The 17856-nt window shown below is 34.2% G+C and overlaps 1 protein-coding gene across 2 annotated transcripts in view; it reads left to right on the top strand.

Moving 5' to 3' along the window:
* Positions 1-17856, top strand: part of GRM8 (glutamate metabotropic receptor 8) — an 801552-nt gene that overhangs the window by 467445 nt on the left and 316251 nt on the right. For both annotated transcript variants that reach the window (XM_007982809.3, XM_073009318.1), the window contains exon 7: positions 3172-3372. In XM_007982809.3, coding sequence (XP_007981000.1) covers positions 3172-3372 — 201 coding nt within the window. The remainder of the gene's footprint in view (positions 1-3171; positions 3373-17856) is intronic.

Here is a 17856-nt window from a genome sequence, read left to right as displayed (position 1 = left end):
GGCATTTTCTGCCAGTTCTATGCCCACTCTCCACCCTTCACCCTGCAGTAATGGAAATATGGAAATCCTCCCTTTAAAGCCTACAAAATTAAAAAAAATAGATTAAAAGCCAATAATATTTACAGAAGAGGTGTGTGAGGGGTGTGTGTGTGTGTGTGTGTGTGTGTGTGTATGTGTGTGTGTATGTATGTCTGCAGCAGAGGGATTTACAAAGCAGCAATAGAAACAACCTGGAATGTTAGATTTCCCTCTGCCATTATTGTACCTTGGGTGCAAGCCTTTCTCTGTGTTGCTCCATCCTCCTTTCCCTCCTCTCTGTATCTTTTTCTCTCTACTGCTTTCTATTTTCTGTTTCCACCCTCTCATGAGGAACACATTCAATTCGTTACAGTTTCTTATTCACAGATCTTTCGTGTCTTTCTGGCTTCTACTCTGGTCATCAGCTCCAGGCCTCCCTGTGTGTCTAAGGACATGGTGGAAGCTTTGAAATGCATAAATATTGGGAATTGTGTTCTTTGACTCTTCATCTAGTGAGAAAAGGAGAATAATTTGATTAGATTTTCTTTGGGTTGTGCATATCATGAAAGAATTATTGTTTTCATACTTCAATACCGTAAAATTCTCTAAACAATAGATCTATAGAGGTATTTTTGAGGGTTGCTGTATGGAAGAGCAGAAATTTCCTAAAGCTGGCCCACAGACTTAGCTGGTTGCACCAGAATCTCCTGGTGAGTTGTTGAAATGACAGATCCTTCACGTCCCAGGTAGGAAGATTCTGACCCAGCAAGTCTGGGGTGGTACTGAGAAATCTGTACTTGAGGAGAGAACCAAGTGTGGAAACAACTGCCCTGAACCTCATTGTCTTCATTTTCTGTTTTCAAGTGCAGTGTTGCAAAATAAATGAAACACAGGGATACCCATCCAGGCCTAGGGACTGATCCTCAACGTCATTATTTAGTCTTCTCTCTGAAATTTCCTCATCACTTGCCTCTTTGTTCATAAGCAACTATCCTGGTTTTTCCAGGGCTTTTCACATTTTGGTCCTAGGTCCTGAGAACCCCCTCAGTCCTGGACTAACAAGAGTGGATAGTCACCAGCCTAGAATCTATAAGGAAATAACAACATCTATTTGGTTGCTGTAACCATCTTTCAATATTTATTTATGAATGCTCTACTTTGTGGTTTAAAGCCATGGGAGAGAAATTTTAGGCATAAGTGGAAAGGGTTGTTTTCACAGGAAACTTGATGAGAGATTCTGGGAACAAGCAGTGTTGTCCTAAGACTCAGGAGACAAAAGTATAACCTAGAGATAGGGAGAGAACATAGTCCCCATGTCTTGTGGATCTTAGCTTAGATCATGCAGCTAAGGTAGGTTGAAGGAGACAGTATACCTTTTGAAAAGTAGTCTTCCCTGTCTCTTTGTGCTCGCAAACTTGCAAACGTTCACTAGGATATTTTAGAGAATCCCCTGCAGAGATAGCCTCATTTTACATTTGTTGTTTGATATGGATGCAGCAGACTACATAGAGATATAGTAGGCCATTGGAAATATGAGACTATACCCTTAGACAGCAAGAAAGATTTAGAAAACTAATTTTCCAAAAAGCTAACTTCCAAAATGAATTAAACTAATTATCACAAATTGATCTAATGTTCTGGACTCTGTAGCCAACATTTTATATTCCCATTTATATTTCTAGACTGTAGAAATTTTAGTAGTTGACAAAATTGACAATGAGCAGATTCTGAGGTTGGGGATGAAGAAACTCAGCCTTGGAGAATGAAAAGTTGAGACGTGAGAAAATCAGAAAACCCATGCCAAACAGGGAGGAGCAGAATTCAGCATCATGACAGACCACAGAGACCAGAATACCAACCAAGAGCATCTAAAAGAACAGTGTCACAAGTGATTAAGACCAAAGGAAAAACAAAAACAATAATTGGATGAATAAAAATAAACTGACCACTATTTTTGTTTAGGAAAAAACCACAAGTTTTTCAGAGTGTAAATATCCAAATATAAACCGCTTTAATTCAATTCTCTAAATACATAGGTTATATGCATTGGTGTTTAGAAAACAAATACGTGTTGAACATAAGTACAATTTATTCAAGGTTAGTAACATCCATGGAAAGTTTAAAATACTTGCTTTTGTCTAAGTGTTACCAGTTGTGTAAGGGTTGGTGATGGATGTAGAAGTGATAGGAGATCATTTTTTGTTCCCTTAATAAACTCTTGATGTCCCTTTCATAATTTTTTCTTGCATGCCCAACATTCTTGCCATCTACCAAACTTTTCTGGGGATTGAGAGAATATTGGGCTTGCAGTCTGAGACCTATGAATGCTTCCCAAACCTGCCCTGTGTAGCCCATGTAATTATAACCTCCATGAGTCTCAGTTTCCTCGCTTTCAAAACGATAATGTTGGATCATAGTTGAGCTCTCATTTATATTTCATTTAAAATATATGTCTATTCCATATTAAATTATAAACACCAACCTAAAAGTAATCTCCAGTGCCAATTATCAGCCCTAAATATGCCCAAACACAGGTACATTTATTCTGAGTGACATTCATTTTGAGGTGTCTGCATCTTTTTAATAGAAATTCTAAATAGAAAATTGAATTCAAAAAGAAAACAAATTGAATGATTATTATAAAGATAACTAGGGTCACTTAAGGGAGTATTGTCATATAATAGTTACAAAAAGGCTTCCAAATAGAGGACATTAAAAATTATAACTGATTTGGTGGGTGGTGAAAGACCTTGCTTTGGGCCACTAATTAAATGACACTCCTGGAGCTGAGATAGATGGCAAGAATGACACACTACACATTTTACATAAAAGATCAAGCCACTACCAAAGCATTATGTAATTACTAGAGTGCACAATATAATAGGACTCAATAAGGTGGAAATAACGATAATGAAACTATACATCTTTTATTTACTTCATATCTTTTTGTTGCTAATGAAATAGTTTTACTCTTTCCAAATAAACTCAATATCCAGTTTAAAAACCTGACTCAGTAAGTATAGAATTAATCAGAAGTGAAATCAAATAGTTGTGTCTCATTAAGTGTCCTCAAATGATGGAAATCTTAGCTCTAATGCCGTCTTTTCTTGGAATCTAACATCAACTGATGGTTTTTACTTTTTTATTTTGCAGGGCTGGAGCGAATTGCTCGGGATTCATCTTATGAACAGGAAGGAAAGGTCCAATTTGTAATTGATGCAGTATATTCCATGGCTTACGCCCTGCACAATATGCATAAAGATCTCTGCCCTGGATACATTGGCCTTTGTCCACGAATGAGTACCATTGATGGGAAAGAGCTGCTTGGTTATATTCGGGCTGTAAATTTTAATGGTAAGTTACAACGTGTGTGTGTGTCTAAATACTTTAAAAGCAACAGGGTATGTTTTTCCTCCTATATATAGAAGATACCCAGGCAGAGTGGAAAACACAGGATTGGAAGCAGTTCTCTTCTTTGATCATAAGTGTGAGTTTTTCCACCTGCTTTTACATCTCAAACATATTTTTATGCTACCATTAATCTACGCGTGAAGGAAGCAAAAGTTTAAAATAAGCCTCTATCAATCAAAATGTTCTAGTTAAATATCACTATTGAAGAGATCACTTAGAAGGCTTGAAAACCATTGGCACTAGATTACATTTCTTTGAAAGTGTTTTGTTCATGCTGTTATTAGAGAAGAGATTGTAGACATTTTGTTTCGAAATGGATTTTAAGCTTTAGAAACAGTAAGCTGACTTGAAGAAAATGGCTGATTTGGGGTTGCTATATATTTATACTCAAAGAGGGTTCAGTTTCTGTGTTTTCCATTTCCTTGTATTTTTCTCAATGACTCAGTCATTTGGAAGCAAAGGGATGCACACAGTGTAGACAGGATTTTTATACTGTAAAAGCAGAAATGTTGTTTCTGTGATTGCCACAAGAAACTGACACAGAATATACTGGATTCATAGTATTTGATTGAGAATAGCCCAACTGTCTGTCTGAAGTGATGGAATTATTGAATGCTGCCATTCTTTCATGAGAGTTGCAATGGTTGTTGCCCACGACTTTGATCATTATTTTCAAATGAAATGATAGAATGCTCTGAGCTGCCTAATACTACTGGTTTGGCTTTAATTCATACAATGGACATGCCTTGAGACACACACAGCACTGCACCGTCTATCATAACAGACTCCAGTGACCTTAGCTGCCAGCGTTTCTCAGAAAAGCACAAGGTCATCTTCAATTTAGAATTCAAGTGGAAACTTCTTTTTTTCTTTTCTTTTTTTTTTTTTTTTTTTTTTTTTGCATTTTTTGCATTTTTCCTTTAAAGGCAACCTAAGACAGAATTTGGTTTAAATTCAACACACATTGTCTGTGGCAGAATATTTGTGAAGCATTACATAACATTAGTCTTTTTGTTGGGAATATGAATACTAATGGGAGTTTGAAAATAATTTTTATGCAATTATGAAATTGACCAAAAGAGGAATGTTGCAATACAAGGTTGTTTACAATAACCTGAGGTTGGGGAACTCTTCCTTTATCTAGTATTGCTAGTTAAGAGGTGGGAAGAATAACGCAGATGAGTGAAGTTTCCATAGAACTGAAGCTCACCTCCGGAAGACAGGGAAGCCTTTTAAAGAAGCACTAAAGAAAGCATTTTAAAGGCATTTGTCTTTCATCTTAACCATAGATCAAAACCTAACCCTTCCTTGATGACTTCAATTATTATAATTATTATACCATCCTGTAATATAATGATCCTATTAAAGACGGTTAAAGAATATCTTAATGTAATGGCTATTAAGAGGATTTGCCTCTAGACTCCAATGAATGATCTTTGAGCTCTGTCCACTTTTTACAGTGGATTTTTTTTTTCTCATTATCAAAGTGTTTCTGATGTTGTTGCTGTGCTTGTTTTTAGGACAGGTGCTGATGATACATTACTGGGGACAATAGACAAAACGTTCATGGCACTTAGAGTTTCCTGGAGAACTTAGGTATTAATCAAATAAGCGAACAAAAATATATTTATGTAATCTGCAATGAGTGCTGAAAGGGAGATATTCTGGTTTTAGAGTTTATAATAGTGGACATTTCCCTCATATAGGGATTTAGGAGCAGATGAAATCTGAAGGGAGTAGGTGTCTCAGATAAGGGTAGAGCAATAGGCCGGGCCATGTAGACCATGTGAGGTCTTATAGGCCATTATTAAGGTTTATTCTTCATCTTGAAAGCAACAAGAACCTATTGGAGCATAATAGAACTGTGTCTAATACAAGGTTACATATATCTCCGATGAGAGTTATGGAAAATAAATAAATCTTAGTATACGAACTTAAAAGACAATCTCTTTGAGCTCTTTGGAGATTGATTTTGCTGGACTTGAGACTTGATTGTGTTCCAGTAGCTGATAATACAGGATAAGAGACCTGAAGATAAGCAAATGATCATAGAATACATAATTCTGTTGGTTTTCAGTAATTTCCAGGATATTCATCACATTTTAATTTTATTATTGACTTATCTATTAATGTTCATTCTGTTTATGAGAAAAATGACACACAGAGCTGTTCAAATAGAAGTACACCATCAAAACTACTAAAGGAGGAAGAAACAAATATGGTAAGCAGAATAAAACATGAAATCATTAACTTGGAGCTTCTTAAGCAATCAAAGCATAAAGGGACCGACAATGTGATTTATAATTTTCATTATATGATAGAAGCAAGCCTACCTATTCTTCAAGAGAGAACAAATTTTCTTGGAAATTATTTCCAAAAGAAAGGTGTCATATGCTACTTTGACAGCCAAATGAGCAATGTTATTTAACAAAATTTTACAGCAAAAGCAGAAGTCTTCTCTGGCTGTTTTGCATTTGTACCCACAATCAAAGTTAAAAAATGATGTAACTCTCATAACACTGAAAGTATATTTCATTAAGGATGTTTTCAAGGAGGAAGATAATCATCCTTGATTTAGATTTATAACTCTTTTGAGCCCTGATGATATGGGGATGTACCATACTCTGAAGAATAAGTGAAGAAAATCTCCCTTATACTCTAGTTTTAAGACTCTATCTTCAAAAATATCCTACTCAGAAATCTAACATTTCAATCTGTTAAAAAACAAGAGCTGTTGGCTTGAAGGGATTGGCATAGCTCTGGCCGGTCTACTTCCTTAGTCTTGCTTACTGGTCACGGAAGTACCTTGAAGAGTCCCAGTGGCTCTATGAAGCACACATACAATCTACAGACTTACATACATGTCATTGCTCTTTGCAGGGAATTAATAGCAGCTGGAAGTAGAGTTTTGGAGCTTTTGTTAGCTGTTAGGAGCCTAGAAAACAGCTATGTTATGTTGTTAATTGGAAACCAGATGAGTTGGTTATGTTGGTGATAGCCAGTGTTCTCACCTGGTGGGACAGCTGTCCCACCTCCCTAACACCAAAAGTGCAAGGAAGACATTGGCCAAAACAAGGTTTGCCCAGGACCAGTTTTTAATTTTCTGAAGAACCCAGATGTGCTTGACTAGAACCAGAGCTGCTTATTGTACACAACAAAAAATAGTACATATTAGAAGGTTTTTAGCCTAGCTATTGCCAGTTGTCAAATAATGAGCTTTATAAGACAACTGCCAAGTTTGTACAGTGTGGCCTTCTCGATTGTCTGCCAGGATCAGTGAACTACAAAATGTACTCTCAAGGAATTAAAAAAATTGACCCATTTGATGGAATTACTTAGTAATACCTATTTAAAATTGAATAGTGGCTATCCCAAAGTATAATTTTTATATAGATAAAATTGTTGTTAAATTAGTTCTTTTTGACATAATTAGATACCAGGATACATTTCTTTGTATGCTCCTTTTTAGTTTGAGATAGTAGAACCATGTTATCAGTGTGGAGGAAGATTCTGTTTCCAGTTTATAGGAGCAGGAGTTGAAGTAGCCAGGCACTGGAAGCTCATCAGATGATTGGTATAAAATTAAAGAGAACTGTTGGTTTGTTAAAATTTAATCTTGCTCACATTGTAACCAGGTGTGTGGTATGCTTACTTAAGTAATGGTTTAAAGATATTTAAAAGATTGTGCTTCTTCCAGTGTATCATCTAATTGACAAAGCAAAGAATATATTCGAATTTAGAGTGATAAACAACTAGTATTTCAGGCCAAAATTATTTCATAAAAAATAACTAAAGCTGGATTCAGTCAAACTGCTGAACTGTAGAGTACTAATTGGCATCAAAGACATAAGCTACAATGGTGGTTTAATTGAATGCAATCACTGAAACTGATTTTTTTAAGTCACTGAAAAAAGGTACCTGAACCATCTTCTGCATCTATATTTTAAGCACATTCTGAATCACAGTGTATCCAGAATCACTGATGTTTCCCTTACAGGTTTTCTTAACATCTTCTATCTGCTTGGGAAGCCAGAGGGAAACAGACTTCCTTTTTAGGGTTACTGTTATTGCTGCTATCTGAACAAAATGTTATTTCTGTAATTTTTAAACCCTAAGATTTATCCAAAAATAGAGAGAAAAGGAGGTCAGATATTTTAGGAACTTGTCAATTCCTTATTCCAGACTCATCTATAGGCAATACAATATTAATTCTGTACATCTTGTATAGAATCAAAGGTGTTTCTATTACTATGAGAACCATATTTATCATAAAGAAAGTGTTGGATAGAATTTCAGAGCTATCTCCCTACTCTCTTGCCCTATAGTTGAACTCATGTCAGGGCAGGTCAAGCACAGTAGCGTATTAATTGGAATTGTGTGATTGTATATAACCAACCAACTTGAGAGGTCAACTAAAACTTGCTTAATTCAGCTAAAATGAGGAATTTGTGAATGTGCATCAGGAAACCCCATAGCAGAATAGAAACGAGTATAAAGAAAGAACTGGTCCTAAGAAATAAAAACCTATAAGGAAAAAAAAGCATCTCTGTCTGTCTGTCTGTCTGCTTTATCTGTTTCTCTTTATATTGGTTTTCTCTTCTCGGTTCACAGGGTAGCAGATGGTCTCCATTTCTAGGGTTTAGCTATTCTTTGTTTAAGACACCTGTCAAAACTAACTTTGTTTTAAAAGTCTCAATTTCAACTTCTTGGAAGCTTTAACCTCATTAGCCAAACTTAGGTTGTATGTCAGATCTATTCCAGATTATCTGTACAGGAGGAAGTAGTACAAACTTGGTTGTCACGGACCACTCCCTATAGATAAAGGAGATGTTTAGAAAGTTTCTATAAGTGCCTTATGGCGAAAGCTTAAGCAGGGAGGTGGAAACCTGAGAGAGGGGGTGATGCCTAGGTATCTGAATCTCATTGCTTCTTTAGGTGGACGAGTTTGTGTTAGTCTGAGGGAGAGAGGAATCAAGTAGAATCTGTGATAATTGGAGAGAAGAGTCAACTTCGGAATTTTGTAATGCAAGCCCTTGTATTGGGGTTGAATTATCTGACACCAAGAGGAAGGAAGCAGCTTCCCTAAACTCAGCAGTAAATTGTGATCTAAATATTTCAGTGCTCAATATTCCAAGGATAATATGGAAATATTTGTTAGACTGTAAAGATCAGTACAGAAATTGAAGTTATCAGCATCTTCTTTCCTTTAGAAAACGTATTGATTTCAAAGAGTTAATGCAAAATATCCAAATATACAATTTCGAGTCTCTGAACACTATAGTCTGATTATGAAGGAAATTTATTAGCATAAAATACCTTTAAGCTATCTGGAAGGAAAAATTATAGTTTAACATTAGAAAATATACTATAATCATGCTAATAGGTCAAATAAGACAATAATAAACATTTGATAAGATTGTATAAAGTCATATGATAAAAATATTAGCCTAATTTATGTTATAAATACAAAACAAACTAGAAATTGACCAAATATTTAACACATAAAGCACATATTTCTTAGTCTATAACTGATTATATATTTATAGTTATTCTTATCAAAGAGATGGATTAAACCTATTACTACAATTATTAATATTCTATCAATTTTAACCAATGTGGTAAACATGAAACAAAAATGACAAAGATTATTACTAAAAGGGAAAAATCATTTCATGATAATTTTCAAATTATTTTATCTCAAGACAATACTTATATTAGATGATAAAATATAACATTAATATTAGAACATTAAGACTTTTCTACATAGTATTAAGAGGTCATTGATTAATACATGGGAACTGGGACTCTTGTTTTCTTTTGCAAAAATTACTGAAAATATGTTGGAATAAATTGAACCTATTTGAAGACAACTTTACATATTTGAAAAAACGGAGAGACATTTCTTGTTTATGGACAGAAGAGCTAAATATAGGAAAAACGTTAATTCTTTCTGAATAAATCTGTATTCATTCATGTTATAATTCCAGTAGAAATATCTAGGCAGTATTTTCTGGAATTTTAATAGTATTTTAAATTTTAATTATGAGAGTAAATGAGCAAAAATAGCTAGAGTGATTTTAAGGAAAAATATTCCTACCAAACATTTAACATTTAAGAATAATGTTAAACTACAATAATCAATCCAGTATGAATCTAATACCAGAATAGACATGTGATAAACTACCATAATCAATCCAGTATGAAACTAGCACCAAAACAGACATGTGATAAACCAAATAGAAATAGTCAGAAACATATAATGATGATAAATAATAAACCTACAATTGTGTGTGTGTGTGTATATGTGTATATATATATGAATTTATCATATGATAATGGTGGTTTTATAACTCAGTGGGAAATAACATTTTATTGATTAAGAGTTTACAGCAGAGTCAACTGAGATGATTTTTCCACATAAGAAAGTATTATCCATTTGAAATTTATTTTAGAATTATGTTAAAAAGAAGCAAAATAATAAAGAAAAGAAAATGTAGGAGAAGGTTTATTTGATTTGAATGGGAACGTTTAAAATCAGTAAAAGAAATTATTATAAAAAATGCCTTATTTGATTCTTTAGAAGTATAACACTTGGATATTAAAAATTATGAACATAATTTTAAAACAGAACTTATAAGGATTCATTGGGGTTGTTGTGTCAAAACATCAATATCCTAAATATAAAAAGAGCCACATGAATTGATATAAACTATGCAATCTCTAAGAGATCAATTGACAAAACTTGTAAATGTTAGTAAGTATTTGAAAAAAATGTTAAGTCTCACTTATAATCAAAGAAAGGCCAATTCATCAATGAGAGACTATTTTCCCCTTATCAAATTTATGAAGACTTAAACATTTATAGTTACTAAAATGTATTATATCGATTAGCATCATTTTTTTGGAGATCATTTGCTTGGTATGTATCAAATTCTTATTTTCTTATTTCTAGAAATGTATTCTAAGAAAATTATTAACAATAATTATATTTACAGTAATTCATTCTTTTTTTTAACTAAAACCTACCAACAATATATTGTATAGTATAAAATCACTCTAGTTATTTTGCTCATTTACTCTCATAATCAAAATAAAAATAATTATATTTACAGTAATTCATTCACTTTGTTTTTAACTACAGTAATTCATTCACTTTGTTTTTAACTAAAACCTACCAACAATATATTGTACAGTATAAAATCACTCTAGTTATTTTTGCTCATTTACTCTCATAATTAAAATTTAAAATACTATTAAAATTCCAGAAAATACTGCCTAGTTATTTCTACTAGAATTATAATATGCCTGAATACAGATTTATTCAGAAAGAATTAATGATTTTCCTATACTTAACTCTTCTGTCCGTAAATAAGAAATGTCTCTCCATTTTTTCAAATATGTTATATGTCTCTCAGTAAAGCTGGCATAACACTATGTAATGGTGTTGACTGTGTATTTGAGATCCGAGGTTTTTTCCCCTAGTTTTGCCGCTTGTTTGTGTTGTGAGCCCACCCAAGCCTCTCCACTTCATCTTTTAAATGGAAAGATTATACTAAAATGATCTAATATTTGAGGTCTCTTCCAAGTCTAAATTCTCTACATATTCTTTTAAAACCAAAGGTGTTCTTTACAAGAAAAAAGAATAGATGCCTATATCAGTGTTCTTATTGTCTTTCTTTAGTTGTTTATATTCATGTTTATATTTCATAAATCATTTATTTATTTTACATATATTTTATTGATTCTCTTATAAGGTACCTCATTTTTACAAGAGTGCCGTGTCTTTTAAAATCGAGAATACACAGTTTAATATGATGTGGTCCTGTGAGTTGCCAAATTTCATAGCTTAACAGTGGAGGTACAGAAACCTGTTACTAACAATAATTCAATTTGATAAGTGATATGATAGAGGCATGAGCATTTACAAACACAACATAAGGTTGAGATTGAGAAACTACATAAGGGGAGCTTAAAGATTACAACACAGAGAGCAAGTGACATGTAATTTAAGTTACAAATAGAAAGTGACATTTCTTCTAGTGGACAAGATGTGGAAATGGTATTCATGACGGAGAAGGCAGTTTAATGATAGCTTGAAGACGGGGAAGGGCATTCACATTCTAAGAAAGTTGAGCATCCACTGTGGAAGAAGGTAACACAGTGGTTGTGGGAGCAGTCAGGTGATGAGGCTGAAGATGAGCTTGGGCTTGGTGAGAAACCTCTGCCAAGTTTGGCTTTGGATTTGACACAGCAGGGAAAAGGAATGGGGCTTTTTGAGCAGGACAGTGAAATGCTAGGGTAAGTGTTTTAGAAAAATAACTATGGCAGCGATTTGAAAACTGAAGCAAGTGAGATTAAAGGCAGAGATGGTGTGTTTAAGAGATAGTTCCAGTAGTCACAGTGAGAAAATAGTATCTAAAATAGGAAAGTAAAGGTACGTGTGGAATGGAAAGAAGTCAAAGATAGAGGAAGGAAATACAGAATTATTTGAATGATGACTCTGTTCTAGGTACTGTGCTTTGACTAGAAATCAAAGAAGTATCTTAACTCCCCCAACAATCTCTCTTTATAACTGTTGGTGACAAACTTATTACTGGAGATAATTCAGTATTTTAGTATATATATTATTGATGTAATCAACTTGACACTTTCTGTTTCATCACATTTTTAAATTTTTTTATTTATTTATTTTTTAAGAGACGGAGTCTTGCTCTGTCACCCAGGCTGGAGTGCAGTGGAGAGATCTCGGCTCACTGCAACCTGCGCCTCCCTGGGTTCAAGCAATACGCCTGCCTCAGCCTCCTGAGTGGCTGGGACTACAGGCGCACACCGCCAAGCCAGCTAATTTATTTTGTATTTTAGTAGAGACAGGGTTTCACCATGTTGCCCAGGCTGGTCTCAAACTCCTGAGCTCAGGCAATCCGCACACCTTGGCCTACCAAAGTGCTAGGATTGCAGGCATGAATCACTGGGCCCGGCCTCATCTAAGTAGAGATTGAGACAGAAATTCATTATATGGAAAAACTGACATAAAATGTCATCTCTTGAAGTTATGGTGCATAATTTCCTTATGATTAAATTTACTTGTTTCATAAGCGAAACAAAGTCAAATATGATTGATTATCTGTTGATCTAAAAATAATATCCTGTTTGATAATTGTCTTATTAGAAATACAATTGAGGAAATTAATAATTTGGAAATATATAATTCTGAAGTCTCTGCTTATCACTACGTAATCAATATTACTGTATATCCATTCACTTTTCAAAAATTTATAAATATTTTTAGGAATAAATAGGTTGATTCACAATTAAGTAATTTTTTTGTTTCTGATTAAAGAAACATCAAGCTAGCTGTAAATTATTAATCTTACCCATTAAGTCACCATAAAATTTAGCAATGTAATTCTACTTGCCTCTGTTTTCTAAATGAGTGAGGTGTTAAACTGTGAGGTTTTCAAAGTCTGATTTCTTTTATAGTCTTGAAGGACAAGGTTTATTAATCTCTTATTTCTCCCTTAAAATATAAGGACTTACATGTGGGCCAAGACTGAGCCAGCATTGAAGAAAAGCTTGAAGCAAATCAGTGGATTTACTTTAGCTCTTCCTAAAGTCCTACTCAACTTCATCCACTGTGTTGGGCTTCTTTTACTCATTCTTTATTTCTGTAATTCCTGGTCTTCTTCATCACATTTGAAAAAAAGCAGGATGAATGATAACTCCTGGAGAGAGGTGGAGTACCATGGGCTCAATAATTGAGGGCTGACCCTGGGTCTGAACTGGGATGCAGTAGTGAGCCTTGAATGAAGAATGAGGAAACAGATGTAGGAACAGAGGGGATTTGAGGTGGTGGGGAAAGTTTCTGAAGGAGTTTATATCTAATAGTTTGTAGTTTTTCTAGCGATCAGAAACACAAACTTTATACTGCATTTGAATCTAGCTTTACAACATTCAACACCTTGTAATAGTGGCCAAGCAACAAAACCTCTATAAATTTTTGTTTCCTCATTTATATAAAAAAAAAGTTATAAGAATATATATACTATATCTATTTTGGTTTCCTATGAAGTTTAAATGTAAGGTGATGATACATAGATAATACTTAAAAAGATATAAACTGTACAATATATGGAGAATATTTTATCAATGGAGATTTAACAGACTGCTTGGGTGACCTTATAAAAATGATGAGATGAGTGGGTTGGGACTGAGGACTTGAGAATCTTTAGAAAGATGTAGACTTAGAAAGTACTACATATAAGGATCAGTTTGGGAGGTGAAAACAAGGCAGGAGTTGGAAAGGATGCTTCCGCCACAGCACCAACCAACAGGGTATTTTCAGCGGTGCCAGGTCCTTGGATATAGGAACAGAAATGTGAATGTTTTTATGATATTCTTAGGCTAAATAGGAAAGTACTTGACTGCTGAGATGGGCATCTAATGAATCTAGAATGGACCAGGTGGGGTTCATTTTCTCATTATTTCTTGCTTCTTCAAAATTATATATTACTTTTTTTTGATTGATGGATTTAATGGAATTGCACCCATGTTATTAGGGATGATTATTTTCTTAGTGGTATTTTGCTTCAGAAAGAATCTACCCAAAAATTATAATGGAGACTTGGTTATTTTTCTCTTCAAAGTTGTTAACTTTTATAATTACATTAAGGTTTCAATACAAAATTAGTTTGAAAATGAGGGATAGGGGCTGGGCGCCATGGTTACGCCTGCAATCAGAACTTTGGGAAGCCAAGGTGGGTGGATCACTTGAAGTCAGGAGTTTGAGACCAGCCTGGCCAATATGGTGAAACCCCATCTCTACTAAAAATGCAAAAATTAGCCAGGTGTGGTGATGTGCACCTGTAATCCCAGTTGCTAGGGAGGCTGAGGCAGGAGAATCGCTTGAACCTGGGAGGTGGAGGTTGCAGTCAGCCAGGATCCTGCCACTGCACTTCAGCCCGGGTGACAGAGGGAGACTGTCTCAAAAAGGAAAAAAAAAAAAAGAAAGAAAAAAAAAAAATGAGGGACATTAATGGAAAAATTCCTTTAAATTCTTGTGCCTAATTATTATGCTTTTGGGATTTTGGTTTTCCCAGTCTTTTGGATGTGTTTAAAAATGATTATAAAGTAACTTTTGACTCATATAAACACCTTGTCTGTAGCTAAGCTAAGTGAACAATTACTCAATTTTAATTAAAAAAATTTGTGTATATTTATGGTATTTATGTGCATGTGTCACATTCATTTAATATTTATTAAATGTCTATTATGTGCTCAAACTGTGCCATTTGTATTTTTTCTCCATTCCATCTCTCACTTCTTTTCTTTACTTCATCTGCCTTTATATCTTAAAATTCTTTTTCTCTCCTCTTGTCCTCTTTCTTCCCAATATTTCTCTGTTTGCACTTGTGATCATTCAGTAACCAAGAGAGAGTGGCAAGTGGCTATGATTGTGAACTTTTGAGAGACAGACATGAGCTCATATCCTAGCTCTTCCACTAAGGTTGTAAGGTCTTGGGTAAGTTATTTATATTTTATAAGCCTTTATGACCTCATGTTTGGATGGAAAAAATAATAATACCCACCTCATAGCATTATTGTGAGCATTTAATGAGATAATTCATGCTTAAGAGCTTAACATGATGCCTGGCACAATGTAAACAGGCAATAAATTGTAACTACTATTTTTTTTCTGCTCCTGACAATAAATCGTTAGTATATATTTACTGAATTTCAAACATACACACATAAAAACTCCCCAAATACATGTCCATCCACACAAATTCCTTTACATACCTTAGATTTCAAAGCATCTGATAAATCTCCTGTAATCAGTAATATTGTGCTATCTGAATTTAATTTCTTATTTCTTGAGGTGTTATTCACCTATTCCCAAAGGGGTTAAGCTTTTTAGTTTGCCCTTTCTTTTTTCTCTTGCAGTCACCTCCTGAACCCTTGATTTCATATCAGAACCTTAGGGTAAGATATGGGAATAAAAGGACCTAAAATCTATGTGAATATATCTGGCCTCAAGTAAAAGGACAGGATAGATAAGAAGGTGGAGGCTGTTGGTTGAAAAGGTCTTCAGGGAATGTCTACTAGAATACAATACACCTCCTAGGTTAAGAGTCTCTTCAGAAACTTAGTCGTTGCCTGTGAAAGAGACCCTCTTTCCTTTGCAGAGTTAAACTATTGCCCTTTGGTCACACCCAACTCCCCAGAGAAAAGTCCTTATGGCACTGCCCAGCTGACTCAGTTGCCCATGCTCACAAAACAGAGATAAGTGGATTCTGCGTGACAGAATTAGTTAAAAGTCATATGCCCTATTTATTGAAAAAAAGTAATTCAAATAGAAATGAAAATACACATTTTGGCAAGTACAATTTATACTTAATCCTGCTTAAGAAAGCTCTAATTTTCCCCAGATCTTGCTGGGCTTTTTGTTGTTGTTGTTGTTAACTTTTAGATAAAGTATAAAATACATACAGAAGAGTACAATAAATCTATAGCTCAGTGAATTTTCATAAACTGAAAGCACCCCAAACAGGATCCAGAACACCAAACCAAACCCCCAAATCCTCAGCTGGCACCTCAAAACCCTCCTGGGTTCTCTACTCCTCATTACATCCTCAACAGGAAGTCGCTCTCCTAACTTTTGACAGCACAAACTAGGGGTTCCTGCTATAAAACTTTATGTAAATAATATTGTACAATCTGTACTTTTAAATGTCTGGCTTCATTTCACAGCAATTTTTAATAAAGATAAAATGTATTTCTACCATTATCTGTCTCTGTGAATGATAGATTCAATTATTTAAATTTACTTTGTTAGATATTCAATATTTAATTTTTAAAGCCAAAGAAATTATTTTATGAAATAACATTTAATATCTATTAATGAGGTTTAAATTTATAAAGGTTTACATTTTAGTACAATACCCATACTTTCTTTGAAACTGGTAAAGAAAATATTACCTTCATGAACCTTCTCATCTTGGTTTTGTTATTGTCATTCTTTTAAATAATAAACTTCATTTTTGTGGAGCAGTTTTAATTTCATAGCAGAATTGAGTATATAGGAGTATCCATAGTTCTACATTGAGGTTCATTCTCTGACCTAAAGTCCTCTATCCTCCACCTATCTATACTTCCTTCCCACCTCATCTCTGGCAACTACTGATCTTTTAACTATCTCCACAGTTTTGCCTTTTCCAGAATGTCTTATAGTTGGAATTATACAGTACGTAGCTTTTTCAGATTCACCTCTTTCAGTTACTGATATACGTTTGGGCTTCCTCCATGTCTTTTCATGGCCTGGTAGTTCATTTCATCTTACTATTATTGAGTTTTAAGGGCTCTTTGTATATTTTGATATAGATGCCCTTTATCATTTTGTCTTTTGCAAATATTTTCTCCCAGTCTGTGGCTTGCCTTCTCCTTCTCTTGAATGTATCTTTTCCAGGGCAGCAGTTTTTCATTTTCATGAAGCCCAGCTTATCAATTCTTTCTCTTATAAATTGTGCCTTTGGTACTGTAGCTAAGAAGCATCCCCATACCCAGTGTTACTTAGACTTTCTCACATGTTATTATCTTCTAATAGTGTTTATAGTTTTCCCTTTTACATTTAGGTCTATATGATTCATTTTGAGTTTGTTTGTGTAAAGAGAATAAGGTCTGTGCCTAGATTTATGTTTTTTTGCATGGAGTTGTCCAGTTGTTCCAGCACTATTTGTTGAACCCATCCCTTTTTTTTTAGTTAGAGATTTGAAGATGAAACTTTTGCCCATACGCAATTGTTCAAATGTCATTAAAATGAAGTAAAGTGTTCTTTGTAGCCAGAATTGTGTGTGTATGTATCATTGTTGTTGTTATTTTTGTGATTGTTGGGACTGAAGGAACATAAATATTGTCTAAACAATGATGAAATAAATAAAAACTAATAAGGTTGAATTGAAAAACTACCCAGGGAAAATATTACTGCACAGGATTTATTGGCTGACTGTTGAGCACCTGATTAATTCATATGGATATTAAATGTAATTCCTGAAATATTTCATCTTCCAGGAAACAGCATTCTTACAGCTGTTTCAGTTTCAATTGACAGCATCAGAAAATAATCTAATCCCATCAGTCTCTGTCCTAGGCACTGAAGAGAAGAAAATTATACTCTCCCAGCTAATTCTCTAGGGTATTTCCAAAGCTCTAAAACCATCAGTATAAGGTTACCAACTTTTTCTTTCTCTTAGCATGTAATTGTTTCATTTTACCAGGGAGGAAAACACATTTGCTTTTCTTCACTTAGTTGCTAATGACAGCATGTCAGAGTTGTCACAAATTCTAGAGTCAATAAATTCTAGAGTGCTAAAGAGACATTTGAGAAAACTGCAGTGTTCTTGATTGTACATTGCTCCTTTTTCTAAAAATAAG

Source organism: Chlorocebus sabaeus, chromosome 21, assembly GCF_047675955.1.
Source record: "Chlorocebus sabaeus isolate Y175 chromosome 21, mChlSab1.0.hap1, whole genome shotgun sequence".
NCBI lineage: Eukaryota > Metazoa > Chordata > Mammalia > Primates > Cercopithecidae > Chlorocebus > Chlorocebus sabaeus.
This window is presented reverse-complemented; position numbering and strand designations above follow the sequence as displayed.